Source organism: Aptenodytes forsteri, unplaced genomic scaffold, assembly GCF_000699145.1.
Source record: "Aptenodytes forsteri isolate BGI_AS27 unplaced genomic scaffold, ASM69914v1 Scaffold55, whole genome shotgun sequence".
Taxonomy (NCBI): Eukaryota; Metazoa; Chordata; class Aves; order Sphenisciformes; family Spheniscidae; genus Aptenodytes; species Aptenodytes forsteri.
In genome coordinates, this window is record NW_008796063.1 from 7,843,453 (window position 1) to 7,862,013 (window position 18,561).

At 38.5% G+C, this 18,561-nt stretch overlaps 1 protein-coding gene across 1 annotated transcript in view; it reads left to right on the forward strand.

Moving 5' to 3' along the window:
• Positions 1 to 18,561, forward strand: part of SDK1 (sidekick cell adhesion molecule 1) — a 436,461-nt gene that overhangs the window by 279,553 nt on the left and 138,347 nt on the right. Inside the window, exons 8-13 of the mRNA XM_019473996.1 lie at positions 1,288 to 1,371; positions 7,392 to 7,586; positions 8,821 to 8,937; positions 9,196 to 9,363; positions 11,437 to 11,539; positions 12,673 to 12,849. Of these exons, the coding sequence (XP_019329541.1) occupies positions 1,288 to 1,371; positions 7,392 to 7,586; positions 8,821 to 8,937; positions 9,196 to 9,363; positions 11,437 to 11,539; positions 12,673 to 12,849 (844 nt within the window). The remainder of the gene's footprint in view (positions 1 to 1,287; positions 1,372 to 7,391; positions 7,587 to 8,820; positions 8,938 to 9,195; positions 9,364 to 11,436; positions 11,540 to 12,672; positions 12,850 to 18,561) is intronic.

Genomic DNA, 18,561 nt, shown 5'->3' on the forward strand with positions numbered 1-18,561 from the left:
CAAGTATTTTATTGTAGTTAGTGGGAAGGAGTGCTGGGAAAGGGGTTTTTGCATTCTAATCCGGTGCTTGCTGATGTGTACCTGCTGGCATGTCACTGTGAAATGCTAGCAACGCTTGCTATACTACAGGTGGTAGCAGGAGAAATAATAATTTGCAGGATAAAATTATGGGATTTTGTTTTTATTTATGAAAATACTAATGTCCTATCAATAATATAAACTGCACGTCTGGTTTTCAGACATGGTTGGTGGAGAGATTTGAGAGAAGGTTAGCTCAGATGACGGTGGATCTTGTAGCTTAAGACATTTTTTTGAAACACACTTCACTTCCTTAAAATGAAATACAAGTAACTTGTTCTCACAAGCTACTTACATGGTCTTTTCTGTATTTTCTAAAACTTACCAGTGAGTTTGTCTATGGTACAATAGCACTCTAGTTATAATCAAATAAAATGCTTCTAAAAACAGTACTCGGATGATAATTGCATTGAACAGACTATGACAGTTTTTAGTTACCATGATAATTACTGCAACCTTAATGCCTTTGGGACTTTGACATGATGCTCTTCAATTTTATGCTGCATAGAAGAAAGAGTTACATGACAGCATACTCTACAATTTCTGGAATCTTGTCTTTGTTTAATTAAACGTCTAATATCTTTTCTTTAGTCCTAATGATAAAGTGTGGATTTTTATGATTATTACTATAACTTCAATTAAAGCATTAAATCTGTTTGCTTTCAAGAAATAAAACAGTTGAGAAGAGTTTTTTTTAATTATGCTGCACTTATCCTCTGATGTTGGCTCTCTGACGTGCTATGGCACTTTGTTTGACATGCTTCATGCCTTCACGAGGTGGAATTTACTTGAGATACTGAAGCAAACTATCCTATAAAATGCTACGTTGTACAAATCTCTCGGGAGGGCCCTTCTGAACAAAGAATTAAAATGTTCCATGATTCAGACCTATAAAATAAAAAGTAGCCCCTGCTCTGAGTATTAATTTGCAGTACAAACCCCTAAATCTTACCTTATATTGACTTGACTCTTTGGAATTCATACTCGGCATCGCAAAAAAATTGTTGGCTTTTTTTATGATGCTTTTGCTACCAAAAAAAGCGCCTCTAAGTAGAGACAAACTTAGGCAAACTGGTCTGTTTGTAATACGCTGTATTAAATACAACACGTGTGGAGAGATTATATGATGAATATCTTTAAATCAACACCTATTTTTCATTTTGCTGTGGCTTGCTTTGTTTACTTTTGTTTGCTTTCCCTGTTCTAAAGAAGCACCATATTTTACGGCTGAGCCCGAGAGCGTGATTTTGGCTGAAGTGGAGAAAGACGTGGACATCCTGTGCCAGGCGATGGGTGAGTGTGCAGAAGTGGTCAAACTTGGATGAATGATATATTTAGATCCGGTACTGAAGAAAGCAACTTATATAAACTTTTAATGTTTTGAGGCCTCTGCGTTATTGCTAATTATCACAGATCCCAGGTACAAGGGAGAGGGATGGCCTTTGCCCTTGGAAAATTGGACAGTCCTTGTAGTTTAGTTTAGACATGAGTAATGCCGGCAGGTTCATGTTTGTCTGTTGGGCAGGGCAACTCCTGCTCTTTTCCCTCCGGTAGCCTGCCTTTGCTTCGTAGTCGTCTCTATATAACAGACATCAGTGTCTTGAGCCAGAAAATTAGCTGAGGTGAGTATGGTTATGGAACCCATCATTTGCAATGCAAAAAACAGTCAATATTTTCAACAATTCAAATGTCCTTTTTTCTAAAAAGTATGGAACTTTTATACTGAATAGAGATGTCAGTAACTCTGGCGTTTAAGTGTAGTTAAGAATTTTGCAGAAGGACTATTACAGGCAGTTTTTAATTGGCAGGTGTTTTAATAACATAAAAGGCTTCAAATGTCTAGAATTTCACCTAAAGCAAAACGGTTTCTAAGATTTAGTTCCAGAGAAGTAGAAGCACCACCTATTTTAGCACGCTAGTAAGATAGGAGGCATCGTAGTCTTGTGATTAGAGCCAGTTTGTCTATGTCACCAAATTGCTACATGACTTTGGCAAGCGACTGAACTTTTTGTTGTTTCACTTTCCCTGATGCTGAGTTTAACAAGCAATACATGTAAAAATGCCATGAGATCCTTACGTAAAAAGTACACAACCTTGATTAAAAAAACCACTCAAACCTAACTAACAGCTTGTTTGGATGGGTTCTTTCTCCAGATCAGAGCTGATAAAGATATTCTTTATTGCATGATTATATTATTTCCACTATGATTTAAGCAATTTTTTGTATGCTCTATGTAGGAAAGAGTCAACACTGCTTTTCTAGAGGGAAGCTTTGCAAATATGGTAGTCTGATAAGCAAGCATGTGTGTAAGGGTGCTCTGGCTGATGTAGAATTACAGAAGCCCTTGATGAGGTCTCTTACCAAAAGGCTCTTATAAAAATGAAGCTATCGGGTTATAAGAGACAAGGTCTTGTTAATTAATAGCTTTCTAAACAAAACACAGCAGGACCTGCTGTCGATGGAGTTCCCCAGGAATCTATGCTGGAACCTGTGCTGTTCAACATACTCATAAATGCCCTGGAAAAGAGGGTGAATAATAAGATGATAATATTTGCTGATTATATAAAATTATTCAAGATAGTCAACATTAAAACTGACCGCAAAAGAGTCGCAGAAGGTTCTGATGATTTGAACTGACTGGAGAATAAACTGGCAGATGAAATTATTGACAGAGATGAAATTACCCATTACTATGTAGAAAAGGTATGTCTTCTGAAAACATCAGTTCAGTGCCAAGCCATGGTTCAAAATGTTAGGTACTGGGAAGAAAGGAATAGAGAGAAAAAAAAAAGAGAATGCCACTGTATGAATCCATGGGGCAGCACCCCCATCTCAAATACTTCACACAATTCTAATCGCTCTATTGGAGAGAGGGATGTAGAAAAACTAGAAAAGATAAAAAACGTAGGAATGGTATAATTAGAGGTCTACCATGGGTTTTGAATAATGAAAAATTAAATAGACGGGAACACTTTGTGAAAGAGAGGACTGAATGCCGGGTGCTGTATGGGAAAGTGAATAGGAGAAGATGATTCTGTATTGCTTAGTGCAAGAAGTAGAGGAGGCAGCCAGCTAAATTTTCAGGTAGGAGATGTACGGTAAAGGAAAGAGAGTACTTTTTCAGAAAACATAAACTGTGGAGGTCATTCGTGCAGGGAGTAGTTAAGATCAGAAACAAAACTTATTTAGAAAAACAAACAACATTTATAGGAGAAAAATCCAGTAAGGACTATTAAACACAGCTGTGCAACCTCTGGCTCAAGAAGTAGCTAAAGCACAGATTACTGGAGCTGAGAAGGTGGAAATAGCATTTTGTCCTTGGACTGTTCTTGCATTTTGTGCCTGAGCATCCAAGACAAGACAATTTCAAAGGAAGGAAAAGTGACTAGATAGACATTTATTCTGGCCATGTGCCACCAACTTTGTTTCAGCGTGTGATATGACAAACATTTTGACATTTTTTTATTGGAGAAGATTTTTCAAGTAGCAGAATTAAAACTAAGTGTTGTATCATTAGAGAAATTGAGTTAAAAAAAACATTGTGAGATTTTTTTGAAAAATGTTTCAATCCTGCACAACTATTTGACAAATCTCTGGACTATCTCACTGTCACTGAAAAAACCTATCTGCTGTCTCAAATGTTTTTCATTGCCAAAAAACCCCAACCCAAAACCTGGAGGAATCAGGGAGACAAGAGCTTGACTTCAACTCATCCTTCTACCCTAACTCTTCCTTTGAGCAGTTTAACTCCCAAGGGGACTAATAGGGCGCTCATAACCATTCTCAGCAGATGAGGTCTTATTGGAGATATGGGAACCCTTACTAGAGAAAATAATTTATTTCTGCTGAACTCTTTTAGTGTACATCTGATTTGCTGATGAACGTGGTGCAGGAGCATGGAAACCTGTCTTCACATGGATTATTTTGCTGAGTATCTATAACACAGACTTGTAAGGGGCAGGTACTAGTATTAAACAGAGAGGAGTGTTGATCCATTATTTCACAAATCTGGCAATTGCCAGCATTTAAAAAGAGGGTAAATGAAGGTTGCTGTCTCCCTGCTTCGAGCTAGGAGCCTAGAATAAAGCACTGGGGGAACTGCCAAGCTGCCCTGTACCTTTGCTACAAATAGGAAGACAGATTGTATATCCCCCAGCCCCATCAAGTTCTGTGCACAAAGCCCATTTGCCAAGTCTTGGTGCACTTTGAATGTGTGAGAGACAGATTAATTTCACAGTATAAGCAGAGATTAACTGTAAATAAAATTGCAACTTGCACAGACTAGCTTTATACTTCCCTGTAATGGAGTTTCAGTGTATCAGACAGCACAGTAACCATGCTCTGCTGTATATCTTTCAGCAGTTGCTGCCTGCATTTTCAATGGGTTTCCTTTAAATGCTTTTTCTTATTTGCTTATAGAAAGTTTAGAGCCGCAGGCAGTGGTGGTGGTGTCTAGGGAGTGCAGTTAATTGGACTTTAGTTCTACCTGTTTAGACGAGTAGATGGAAGGATGCTTTTGGGATTCCCCACTAGGCCACTGGGATCTAGAGAAGGCTATAAAAAATAAATAACAAAAATGACACAGTGAATATTTCGAGTCTTTTATCCAGGTTCTTAAGTAAGTTAAATTTGGCAAAGAGTCAAGCATTTGTTTCACAGGTGGGGAAACTGAGCCTCAGATGCATAAATTATTTGCCCAAGGTTACAGAGAAAGTGGCAAAGCCAGAACCAGAGTCTCAGTTTCCTGCCGTCCCTTCTCCTCTATAATACTAGATTAATTTGTCCGTGATAAATGAATAGTGCTGCATACATGCTGAGAAATAAGCTTATTTTATTTATTATTACTAATCTTTTAGGCCCCTCTGTAATCTCTCAAACAGTAAGGTAGGACTGATACTGCTTGGAAAGGTATAGTTCGAAAGGTCTTTAAAGTGTTTCCTTCTGTTCATAATTTTTTTCACCAGAAGTGTTTAGAGAGAAAAAGGAGCAAAATTCCTTTTGGGGTGTGGGGGGCGGAAAGCTGTGGGGTAGGAGAGGAGGAGAAGAAAGGAAGCTGGTTTTAACCATCTTTATAGCCAAAGAGGTAGCAAAATGATAAAAGAAAATGTGTACAACTTGGAAGACAAATCTCTCTGGGAAGATCACTAAAGCCCAAATGAATGCTGCTGACAGGCATCAGAGTGCTTAGATAAGATCCTATTATTCAGACTCATAACTTTGAGTAGAGGAAGATATCTGTAACTGAAATGTAGAAAAATAGAGATGGTAATATTCAGTTTGTCAGCTGAGTTGGTGATAGGAAGGTGTATCTCACAGTGATTATAGGATTAGAAGGTTTGCTAATACTGTTAGTAGAATGGAATTTATAGAATGACACCAACGTTAAAGGTTTGAGTGTACTGAACGTAGGATTTCATTATTTCCTAGGTGCCTATCAAGTCTAATGTGTGGGGAAAATGGAGTTGCTATTATTTAAACTTGAAATCATTTCCAGGCTTCTCAGCACCAGGAGAACTATTCCATTTTGCATCATCTGTTTCTTCATTACTCAGTGATAATTTGTATTTGCCCAGGAGGATTTTCAAGAGATGAATAACACTCTCGCTGAGAATTCTGAACATTGAAATTTACGCTAATTCTGTATATGGGCTGTTGTATGAAATCTAAATTATGCCTATTGCAAGCTACCACACTACATCTATTCTCTACCAGACAATGCACTCTACATAGTGGATTTCTTCCCGAGATGATTACCCTCTAGATTACGAGTACATTTTATTTGATCAGCAGAACAAAAGCATCAGAGGTGATTGTACTAAATGATACATGTTTATAAAAGTAACAGCAGCAATTGAATGTTGTTTTTCAATTGTTCCTTACGTTGTTTGTACATTCTTTCCAGGAGTTCACAAAGCTTTTGTCTGTATAAAGAGAGTAAGTACATTGAGAGAAGATATGAATGGAAGTATAATACAATAGTATTTAACTTTGAGATTTTTAAAATGGTAATGATGATAATATGGATCTTCCCGTAGCGCTTTCGCTCCGAGAACCTTAAGTCATTGCCAAAATTGCAGTGAGATCCAATGTCTGCAGATGCTCAATTCATCAGTGACATCCCATCCTTGATGCTTCTGCGATACCCTGCTTTTCTCTATTTGGACAAATTTCACTCACCCATGAATTTAAGTCCACAGTTCCTTACCTTATTACAAGGGAATGTGAAGCTCTGAGGTTTTAAGTGATGTGTTCAAAAATAGTTACCGATTATGAAAATGCCATGTTTGGGGCTGAGATAACTTAAATCAGCTTGATACCCCTGTGATTATCCAATCACATAATAAAATATCTGCTTCATTTCAGATCCTTGCATAGGGCCCTCAGTATTTGATCAGTGAGGGATTTCTGGAATATAAAGATAAAACATTGTCTGATGTGAGGAGCAGGAAGGGAACATCTGTGTATGACTGTTCTAGGCGCCTGACATCTCTTGAAGAAAACAGAATCCTACACTGTTTGTATAGACTAAATTTACAGCTGCTTCATCCCAGCTGACTGGGATATGACCGCAGCAAAAACATACATGAAATAACTGTGTCAGGGTTTGTAGAACATGCACGTGAAAGAAAACAGGAATAAACGGGACTGTAAGTTTTATCTAGGGTAGGATTTTTGTTTCTCCTAATGTCTGCATTTTTCAAATAACAGGTGAAGCTTGAGAACGAATAAAAATAATAATAATTTAAAGCTATCCCATTGTTGGCAACATGCTGTTTGTACCTCAGCTCAAACTAAGCTGCCAAATTAGGACTCAAATACAGCCATGTGAGCACTTCATTTTTTATGTATAATTTGCCATTTCCTTTTTATTTTGTCATCTTGGCTACAGTAGCACAGAGGAGTCTTATTTGGGATGGAACAGTCTTAAAGACTTGCTGCATTGCCACACCGCTGCTGTTTAAGTAACATGATTCTGGCTTTCAACATGAAATTGCTGTAAATCTTATTTTGTAGTAGCATGAAATATGATTGGGTGAAGAAAGTAATTTGATAACATGTTTTCTCAACATTCCCCCTTTCACTGTTTGCTGGTTTTATTCCCACATGTTCTGCAGTGTATTATTACTGTTGGTAATGTAAGATGCAGCCTCCATTTATCAAAAGCAGCTTGTAAAAATATAAATAATTGGTGTGGAAGGATGGGAAACTGGGGATATGACCATAACAGCGCCATGTATTTTGACTACCTAAAATGTGTTGCGCAAAGACAAATAGCAAAATTATTTTTTTCTTTTCTTTTTTTTTTTTTTAGGTGTTCCCATTCCCACTCTGGTCTGGTATAAGGACTCTGTTCCCCTCAGCAAGCTAGAAAACCCCCGCTACAAAGTACTGCTGAATGGTGGGCTGCGGATCCAGGCGCTGCATCCTCAGGATGCTGGAATCTTCCAGTGTTTTGCTAGTAATAATGCCGGGGAGATACAGACGTACACCTACCTGGATGTGACTAGTGAGTAAGGAGCTGCAATAGAGACCAATGAGTTGTCTTGTCATTTCTATAGGTGACCCTACATCCATCAGATTTCTCCACCGCTCTGTGCTTGTTTAGTGTGACTCGCAGAACCTTGATTTTCATCAAGTGTAGCTGCCCTATCTGTAAGGTACCCCAAAATGCCCTCTGTGGCCTGAACATAATCTGCTGAAGGCTGGAGAAAAACTTTCCATGATGTTAGGAGAGTTCATCTCAAGCCCCTATTTCATGCCACAAAAGGAGAACTTAGTGAAAAGAAGAAGAAAAAAAAAAAGTTAATTGTGTAATACTTTTATCTCTCCTTTATACTTAAATAATTTAGTTCTACTCTAATGTAATTTGGTTCTGAATTCAAGCTACTACTTCATGACTGTGCGTGGTATCATTTTAATCTGCCTTTTGTCTACAACTACATTTAGTAGGGGAAAGAAAGAAAGTTCAAGTTATGTCTTTGTTTTTTTTTTTTTCCTCCAAAAAGTCTGATTAAATGGTTTTGTTAATGAAGTACACTTTTCTCTATGGAAGAATTGCAAATCCTAGTAGTCTCTTTTAAAAGCAATTATTAACAGGCATAATCGTAATACTTTAATTCTACTTCAGGAAGCTGATTTTTTTTAGCCCAAGAGCAGTTTACACGTTCTGACCAGAATTCCTACTGGCCTCAGAAAATACATCAGCCCCAGTTCAATATATATCTAGGAAACTGCAGAAAAAATGTAAAAAAAAAAAATGCAACTGGGGGAAAATAAGAGAGAAAGAAGCTTGGAAAATGTCTTGGATGAGACTCAGGTTCTAAATTCTTTTGGCTGACATTTAAGTTTCAAAGTTAATGCCTTTCTCAAGTTGCTTTTCATCTTAAAGAATTCTGTTATGAAGATGAAAGAAAATAGTTTTGTTTATCTAGATTTCTCAACTTCCCCCCAAACGCTCATTTTGAGCTCTGTCTTCCTTCATCTGTAAGCTGTCTTAGTTGTACATGTACAAGCACTGATAGATTTTTACTTTCCATGTAGGTAATAAACTGAATTAGGCAATTCCTAGGAGATGAATAATGAAAGGTTACAGTCACTGCCGAAAGGCTTTCATGTATTATTGTCATGTCCTTCTCCATGATCAGCTCTATAAAAGTGGATGTAGAGTAGTCCATGATAATAGGTAAAGGATCTTTCTGATAACTAATGCATTGAGTTTTTAAATTTTTTTTTTTTTCTAGACATTAAACCAGCATTTATACAGCCTCCAGAGGATACCACTGTTACAGAGGGAATGACCGCAGTGCTAACCTGTGAAGTTTCAGGGGCTCCAAAACCTGCCATCTCATGGAAGAAAGGTAGACAGTTATCAAGTTGTTGTGGAAAAGCTGTAATCCATGTTTTCTTGTCCATTCTTATTATTGGGATTCTGTAGATCCATTTAGTGCATATTTCTTCATTTCTCTGGTTCTGCGAGCAGGGGGTTTGTTGTGGGGCTGTTGTGAGCCAGTGGCCTGGATAGGCTGTAATAGTCTTTTGGAAGAACTAGAATTGCAGTGCTTAATCCGTGCAGTCTACGTGACACTAATCATGCTGTTTTTCCTTCTGTGTTTCAGGAAACCAGATCTTAGCCAGTGGCTCAGTTCAGATTCCTCGGTTCATTCTTCTTGAATCTGGAGGGCTCCAGATAACACCCGTTTTCCTTCAGGATGCCGGCAATTATACTTGCTGTGCAGTCAACTCTGAAGGAGCTCTGAATGCTTTTGTGATGCTGACAGTGTGGAGTAAGGATAATGCTTTGTTTAAAGCCTAACTTTAATCAAGTATTAATCAGTTTTTGTTGTATGCTCAGGAAATTTTCATAAGTAATTATGCTTTTCTAGTTAATAGAGATACTTGTCTGATTTAATAGGAATAATGTGTCTATTTTAGGAAACCTATCGCAAATATCCTTTTTGATTGTAAAATTATGCATATAAACTTTTACATTTTGTGAAAGGAAGTGTATTTAAATAGAGCTTGAATCACAATTACAATTTTACTCAGGTTTTGCCTTGGTGAATCTTGCATTGCAAATCAGACCTTTTAACTTGTAGATTTGGCTATTTGCAGTTGGTTTCTGCCTCCAGGAGTCTGCAGGCAGTATAGACCAGCCCATGCTGTTACTAAAACCGTGGCCACAGTTGCAATGGATATGATTTTCCTCATACCTTTGTATTTCTTTGTGGCTCTGGGCACTGTTGGAAGCCAAATCAAAGTACAGCAGACTTCAGCTACTCTCTCATGCTACAGATTGGCATGGCGCAGGGCAACCCATGAAATGATTTTGTCCTTCGCCATTTGCCTTGATCTTTATTGTTTTAATTTCCTCTGTTGGGGTAGAGAGTCTGATCTAACAGGTTCACCTGTGTTACTCCTAGGTGAGTTAAATTTAAGTGTAACGTGTTTTTTGCTACTAAAGCTAGGAAATAATGATCCCTGAGCTGGGACTAAAACTAATTAAAAACAATGAAGATGATAAGTACAGAAGTGTTGTGTCCCGCTCTCCTTTCCTGTGCTTAAAGTACTGATTATGCTGCTGATGTGTGGTGCGTATTTGACATTTGCTAATCCCAAAACTGTGCAAGTTAAATCAGTAACCTTTTGCCTTTTGAACTTGGGAATACCTGAAAACAATACTGGCAGTAAATGTAATGTACTTGTGTCATATGGCCATCGTATTTATCTTATTGACAATGTAGAGTTGGTATACATATCAGGATGTTGTATACTGAATGATATCCAGGTGTATGGATCAAGTAAAGGAGGTCCTTCCTATTAATTCTCAAAGGCATGGTTCTTATATGTATTAAAGATACATATAAAGTTCCTGTTCATTGTACTGCACTGGAGGGGGAAAAGAAAAGTGAATATAACCTAATATTTGTGTAGCAACAGCACTGTTAATAAGCTAGAAGGCATACATAGGTACATCAGGACTAATGCTAAAAATTCCATGCTATTAGAGTTAACTCTTGATTTTGCTGATGCTGCTGCCTTGTGCATATAGGAGATATCTCAGTAGACGCCGATTATCTCTGTAGGGATTTGGGGCTGATTAACATTATCCACATATCTTCTATACTCATCCTAGTTGTCTACCTGCTTCAGCTGCTGCTATCTGCTGCTGCTACTGTGTGTTAAGCATAATAGAGATCTTTCACACCAGATCTTGTTGCTGTAGTTACAGCAATTATTGTGTTCTGGGTCTCCAGGAGGTGCTTCAATAAAGATGTTTTGAAACATTTGAGTAAACAGCATATCTTTCTTACACAGAGAATTCGGACTACCAGAAACACCTCTTTCTTTAACCTCTTTCCTGGATTTGACAAGATTGTAGGGTGTCATTTAAGTTTTCCTCTTTCTGGATGTTTTTTTAGTGTATTCTTCTTTGCACAGGTTTTCTTTGGTTTTGTTTTCCCTGCTCCAAACAGTGTGACTTGTCTCCTGACTAAATGTATGTTTGGATTCATCCATAACGCATTGCAAACATACTTGCTACTTTATGACTTTAGGGAGTTGCCATAGACGCTTACCACAAGACAAGTGAGAGTTAGCACAGCTTTAGCGCTCTTCCCACTCAGATCACTGCCGACTCGGACTCATGCCCTCTGCTGCTTTTGCTTCTCTGCACCCCACAGCGTACCACCTCTTCTTGACACAATGACATTAGAGGGAGGGGAGCCTTCACAGCAAAGACTTGAAGAGGAATGGCTTGCTTGCTTTGAATGACAAATGTTCAGTTGCCAGCTCTCTGAGTGAATACTCAAGTCAAAATGCTGTAATTTCACCTGAACTATGGCTTGTGTTCCTTTCAGATCACACTTTCATTTTTCGCCCTCCTGAGGATAGCACTGTGATCAAAGGAACCACAGCCACTCTGCGATGTGAAGCGACTCATGATCCTAGAATTTCAATCAGGTTGGTGGTGTCAGTTCTTGTTTGTGTGGTTTATCCGAGCTTAATGTTATAAGCTATATGAATAGCATTAGGTGAAAAGTTTCAGGACCCCAGTTTTTAACACCAGACCCCTGATTACTGCATTATAAGGTTGTACACTGTATCATTAATCATATAAATCCCATCTTCCATTTCAGCCTTATGTATTATTTACAATGAGCTATGTTCCACTTCACGACTTCAATATAGCCTTCCATGATTTTACTGTCAAGGTTAATACACTATCAATAAAACCAACTTGTCAGAAGCTGATACTTAATGAGAGTAAAAGCCAAAGAGAGGGAATAGGATTTCAGAAGAGTTTACATTGGGGTGCATGAAGCAACACAAGAGATGCCCATGTTCTTGGAAATAATTCAATAACTAGGGGCTATATTCTGCTTTAACTGTGTAAAGGAAAACACAATTTGTCTGACCTATTAAAATTTGTGCTAGAGCACTTACAGGAAGCTCGCCATTTTAAAATAAATTTACCATGAAAATTCATGTAGTCTGAAAGCAACACAAATGAAAGAAAATGCAAGGAACAGCTTGGAGGGTGCTAGAAGGGTGAACTGCAGAAAACTTCAGAAAGAGAAATACAGGTGTAAAAATTTCATGTAGAGGTACTTAATTGTAAGACTATGGGCTATACACATCTCTGACATGTTGGGGTGTGTGTGTTTTAATGGATGAGCTCTAGTAAACCTCGTCACAGCAGGTGACAAGGTTTGCTGATTATGGCAGTCTAAGGTTATTACAGTCTTAGCAGAGATGGGCCAACACCTCAGCTGTTAACTTTAGAGTATGATGTTCTAGTTTAAAATGCTGACAAAGGTGCACTTTAGAACTTGGGCGTGAGTACTTCACCTCTCCCATGTAAAATATATAGTATTGTTTATAAAATGTATAGTAACTTGGATGCAATTACATTTCTCATTCTGACCACTGATCTGAAACTAGAATTTGTAAAAGGCACTGTTCCTGAAAGTAACTGTAGGGCCCTGTCATTTTTAACGTGTGATTATAGAAACTTATATCTTATTGCACAGTTCAAATAAATCTGTTTTGAAGTTCTTGTGAGTAATTGTTAACTGAAGCATTGTAATACTCAGGTATGTTTGGAAGAAGGACAGTGTTGTAATAAATCCATCCAGCAGTTCCAGGATCACAGTAGAGAAAGATGGAACCCTCCTCATCAGCCAGACATGGTCAGGTGACATCGGAGACTACACCTGTGAGGTCATTTCTTTTGGAGGAAATGACTCCAGAACGGCTCGACTAGAAGTGATGTGAGTATTCCATCTTAAATATACACTATGCTTGGTTTCAGATACCCTTGGGCATTTTTCTAGCATTTCATTCTAGGAGATCTGGGAAGTCTGTAAGTTTGATTTTTGTTGTGGTTTTTTTTTAGGGGAAATTAAGCCTGGCTCATTCCTAATTAAATTGCCTTGAAATGTGTCCTCCCTTTTGCATGCTGCCATGCTGCTTGGACTTCTAAGTAACTGGAGCCTTGGAAGTTACTTCTGAGTAACTGCATCTCTCTGAATCACCATGTGTACGTGTCCATCTGGTTGGGTGGTTGAACTCAGGGGATAATGATTAAGAGGTGGTAGTCTGCCTGAAGCCAGTAACAAGTGGACTGTCACAGGGGAATCTAATTGGACGTGTCCTGTTCAGCATCGTTATCAGTGATCTGAAGGAGGTGTTGGAGTGCATGCTCATCAAGTTTGTAGGTGGCACAAAATGGGTGGGGGACAACTGAGATAAAGTCAAGGGGAGAACCACCATTCAGAGGGACCTAGATAGGCTGAGAAATGGGCCAACAGGAACCTTGTGAAATTCAGCAAGGACAAATGCAATGTCCGCATCTGGGGAGGAAAAACCTTTTGCAGTAATGAGGTTTGGGCACTGACTGGCCATTAGCAGTTCTGCTGGAAGGAACCTGGGGATCTTGGTTGACAGCAGCTGAACATGAGCCAGCTGTGTGCCCTGGCAACAAAAAAGGCTAACAGCATCCTGGGCTGTGTTAACACGAGCATAATAGTTTGACGGACACGATTACCCTCTTTGATTTGACACTTATTAGTCTACATCTGGAATACTGTCTCCAGTTTTCAAGACCAGACTGGGTAAACTGGTCTGATCTCATGGCTGACCCTGCTTTGAGCAGGAGGTTGGACCAGAGACCTCCTGAGGTCCCTTCCAACCTGAATCCTTTTGTCATCCCATGCTGTAGGGCTTTTCCATAAAGCCCAGGTGGTGTGTTGTGATGCCAAGGTTATAAGAAAATATTTTCCTACTTTTAGTATTTTTTTCTCTGTTAAACATATATCAGAACAGCTGGTCCCTGGACAGGCATTGCTTACTCTTGCATTCTCTTTATACATAGTTTTTCAGGGGAAAAATATTTTTATGTATGCCTTTCTTTATTCCTAAGGATCTTCAAAAATAAAAACAAGAAAATGTTTAAAGTGCAGTTCAGTTCTGAAAAAGGATTATAAAAATGTCATTACAAGGTTCCATATTTTCTATTTCTGTCATTCCACTGGGGTGAGGTGCACTTCCATTTTATTTTTATCACTAAAAGCAACAACTGTGGTTTTGGTACATGTGTGGAGCAGATCAAATATATAAGAAGGTAATGTTTTATGTAGACTTTATTTATTTGAGTAGTGCCGCATGCTTTAATTTAACTAAAATTGCATCTGTTTCTGCTGGTCATGCCTGATCTCTCCGAGAAGATGGCAACTTCTGCTGTTGGCAGTGTAATGAGTTCACCTCCGAGATTTGCTATGCGGAGGGCTGTTTGATACAGCATTATTCTGATACTGCCAAGGCTAGATCAGATGCCCATTTTCAGAGAGCGGTCATATATTCTTTCTCTAATTAAGCACTCCTCAGCTCTCCTCCCAGAGTGCATTTTACTGCTGGTTTGAATCCAAGAGCAGAAGACAATTCAAAATATATTGCTACTATATAACCATACTTGCTTTTCTCTGAGGCAGTTTTTGAATGGAGGGCAGAAAATCATGGAGTAAAGACTGAAAAGAATGTTAAAATCTGGACTCTGAAGCAAAGCTATAAATACGTGCTAAACACTCAGCAGTCTGAGCATTTCTTAATCCTAAATAGCAAAAGATGCCCTACGCAACCCAGTACAGCGCAGCAGGTGTATTTATTTGCAGTTCCCTGTTGGCCAGTGAGGAACAATTTTATACTCCATAAAACTCAGGCTAGAAGTTAGCTGGGAGAGGCACATCTCGTGTGCATTGCTGAGGCTGCCTTTCTTGCACCCCAGTTTGTTCCAGTTGTGTTGCCTGGGACTGGCTCTTACTCCTGTATCTCTGCTTCCTCCAATGTTCTGTTGCTGATCGCCTACCACCTGTTTTTCCTGGAGGAATTAAAGAAAAATATCAGACCCACTCTTTTAGAGGACTTCGGTAACTGATAAGTCACTCAATCATACCTTGAATTGTGACATTTTATTTCAAAGTAGTGCTGCAGGTAGTGCAATAATGCCAAAAAACATCGCATTCCTTTGCAGCTTTCATCATTATCATTTGGCTCAGCAGCACAAATCTGTAAGAAATAGAGATACATGATACAACAGAAGTGAAATGAAGAAGAAAATATGTGGAAAGGAAATGTCTGAAGTAAAGCTTAAATTAAATTCTAGCTCGTATACAAATGACAGATCTATAACATTCCCTATTCTCCCAGATAATTCTCTTGTGCAGAACATTAACAAACAGGGCATGTACATTCCCATCGATGAGCACTTACACTTCAGTGCCTTGAGTACCACTAATGTCAGACAAATGTTCAAAGGAGACCTCTCAACCAATTACAGACTGGAGCAGTCTACCGACGGATAATATCCTAGCCTACCTAGCTTTATTTGACAACTCCAGTTGTCTCACCGCCGTTTTTCCCCCAGGAACCAGCATGTCCCTCTTCTACCTCTAGGCATGTCGAGGGAAATTTCCAAAGGTACAAATAAGTTTGTTACTGATTTCTATTCAAACTGATTTAATTCAAAACCATTGACCTTCAGGGTGACCTTCAGTTGTTTAATCTCTGAGTGGTCTGGTTTTCTAACCTGTGAAAAGAAGGAAAGAAAACTCTCTTTTTCTTTGCCTTCCCTTGTTGGAAGACAGGCTTGGGGAAAAAGGTACTGTTTCTTGCTAGAAGAACATATGCTGATAGCACAGCATGGTATACATTGGTGGTGCAAGCAGGACAGATCATTTTTCTCAGCATGTCTATGAAGAAATAAGATATTTGAAAAGGAAAGCCAGAAAACTAATGAAGAACTTGCTAAAGTGCAGCCAAAGGTTACTTTGCTCATCAATTTTGCACTGATGGTACTTGGGCACAGAAACTAATTGCTAGTCAAGATACTCTATTCATTCATTTGTCTTCCCTCTAAATGTGTTTATTCTTCATGTACATCACTTGATTTGATTTGCACGAGGTAAAACGTTTGCGAGTGATGTTTGTCTTCTGCAAGAGAGAGATTTTAATTTTTTACTTACTATTTTTTTTCTCCTAGCAGAGCTACTCGACTGCAAATACAGAAACATTTGCAGGTCTTTTGATGATGAGCTTGTGCTTCTCTTGCATTCCTCCAAGTCATAGGATTTGATCCCGAAAATAATTGTATGTTATGAAACATCCCAGCTTCATTTAGCTTAATTTTATAGTCCTGTAAACACCATACTGAAATTCGTATAGAGGAAAAACCGCTTGTTCCTAAAGCTGCATGAGCTGAGTTATCACAATGTATCACTCACCTGATGGGAAACTGTGCTGATTCAAGCTCAAAGTATCCTGAGGGTTCTCAGTGTATATAAAATATGCAGAATTACCACTATCTATGCCTGATGATACCTGCTGCTCAATATCAGCCTGTCTGCAGTCCATACTAAAGAATCTCTTTGTTGTATGAATGTGACTGAAAAGTATGGTAATGCTGCATTGTTGGAAAATCAAAGCCCTGTACAAGCCTCTGTTATGTCACAACATATACTAAAGTCTTTTAGGCTCTTTCTCTATGCAAAAATGTGGGGAGGACAATGTAATACAAAAATAGACAATTTATGCCTGGCAGCAAGTTCATCTTCTTTCAGTTCTCTTTCACCAGAGAAAGAACTATTATTGTTCTGCCTTCTTCAAAAGCAGGAGAGGGGAGCTAACCACTTATAATAAAACCCAGCGGGTTGCCAAGAATGCACAGTATTGCCTTTGTCAATCATTTATACATGAATTTTGATACCCGTTTTACTAGAGTATTTGTAATTGCTGCTACTTCCAATTTCTTCCTAATATATCCCATAGAAGAATAGCTTGATTACTAAAACTAAAATCAGTAAGACCAAGGCAGAGTAACTAATCAAAATGATGTCTCATTACAAACCTACCTTCATATGGATCCCGTATCCCTCGCTTCCTACAGCCCATCTCTTCCTTTCTGCAGGGAGTGAAAACAGGAAATATGTCAAACTTGAAAATGTGTTATTCCTTCCTGACTAGAAAGAAAGCTTTTATTTATTTTTCCAAGCTCGCTATTGAGATGTCATCCAAGAAGTAAGGTTCACTGCTGAGTTTAAAAGCACTTGATACTCAAAAGAGAAATATCACCTGGAAATACACTCGGAAATACAATTGTGTCTGTTCATCATTGAAGGTATATCAGAAATGTAGGTGTTTTTAGCAAAAAGAAAGCATAAAATTCAAAAGTCTTTCCCAAGTCATCTGTAGATCTGAGCTTGTGGTGACCACCAAAATGAAATGGAAATAAATCTGCACGCTCTGGGACTTGGCAAGCCTTTAATTTCAAAATATCCACCTCGTTATAGGCCCGCGAGAGACAAAAAGCCTCAAAACTAATGGATGCCTTGCAAGAATCCTTCCTGTGTTTAGAAATTGGAGAGGATTCTTTTGCAAGAGAAACTGGAAAGTCCCAAGCAACAGATGACATGTTTCTTCATTTAAAGCATTATAAACTTTTATGAGCAAAGCCATCAGGGCTGAGTGCTTTGTTAGGCTTCCTGCCTCAACTTCTTACCATGTTACCAGGTCTAGCAGATGAACCACCTGCTCCTGAGTAAAACTTGTATGGTCGACCTGATTTAGGAAATCATTTATGAAATTGGAGCAGGGCTTTTTATAAACTGACAAGAAAACTTGTTTAATCTCCCTTGCCTTTTTAGTAATCCCTTCTTCAGTTACAGTCTCTCTAATTACCTGTTGTTGGACCATTTTTCTCAGAAATCTCTTCAAACCATGTCTGGTTTGTTTCCCTCAACAAATAGTCTGCTTTTAGCTAATTTTATAAAACACTCTGTGTTTGCTGAGTGAATTTTTCAGCTGCCCTCTGGCAGTGATGAGCTGACGCAAAACATTAGGGTTTCTGTTTTGAACATGTATCATCTGCAACTAGCTAATATTTCTCTCCTGGTTTGTCACAATGACTTCATGTTCTTTTCTTGCAAATCTGCTGTTTTAATTGCTTTGTCGGAGTCCCCTCAGGTCACCATGGTGGTCATGCCATTAACCCTGGGCTTGTCTATCAATTACAGATTTAAAGGTGTCCATATACGTATTTTGCTATCATACAAAGTAAGTTATGGAAAACTTGCCTCCGTGCAACTCTTCAGCATTAAAGGAGTGAGGTCTTAAGATATCCTATATTGAAAAAACCTTCATATACTTCCTGTTTGGGGATTCAGTGAGTAAAAAAAGAAAAAAAAAAAAAAAGATGATAATGCTGGAATTAAACTTCCAGTGTCTGATCAAGGGTTGTTCTGCATCCTGGGTGTTACTTGTACTAAACCTCATTCACTTTCTTGGTGTATCAGAAGTTGAGCAGTTCTAGTCTGAGGTCCTTCTCATCCTGAAGAAGGATTGAAACTACCATTCCCTGCAATGATTTCTTGGATGTTAACAGCAAGGAAAAGTAATTTTCTTAAAGGTGAAAAAGAAGCAATGATCTCTTT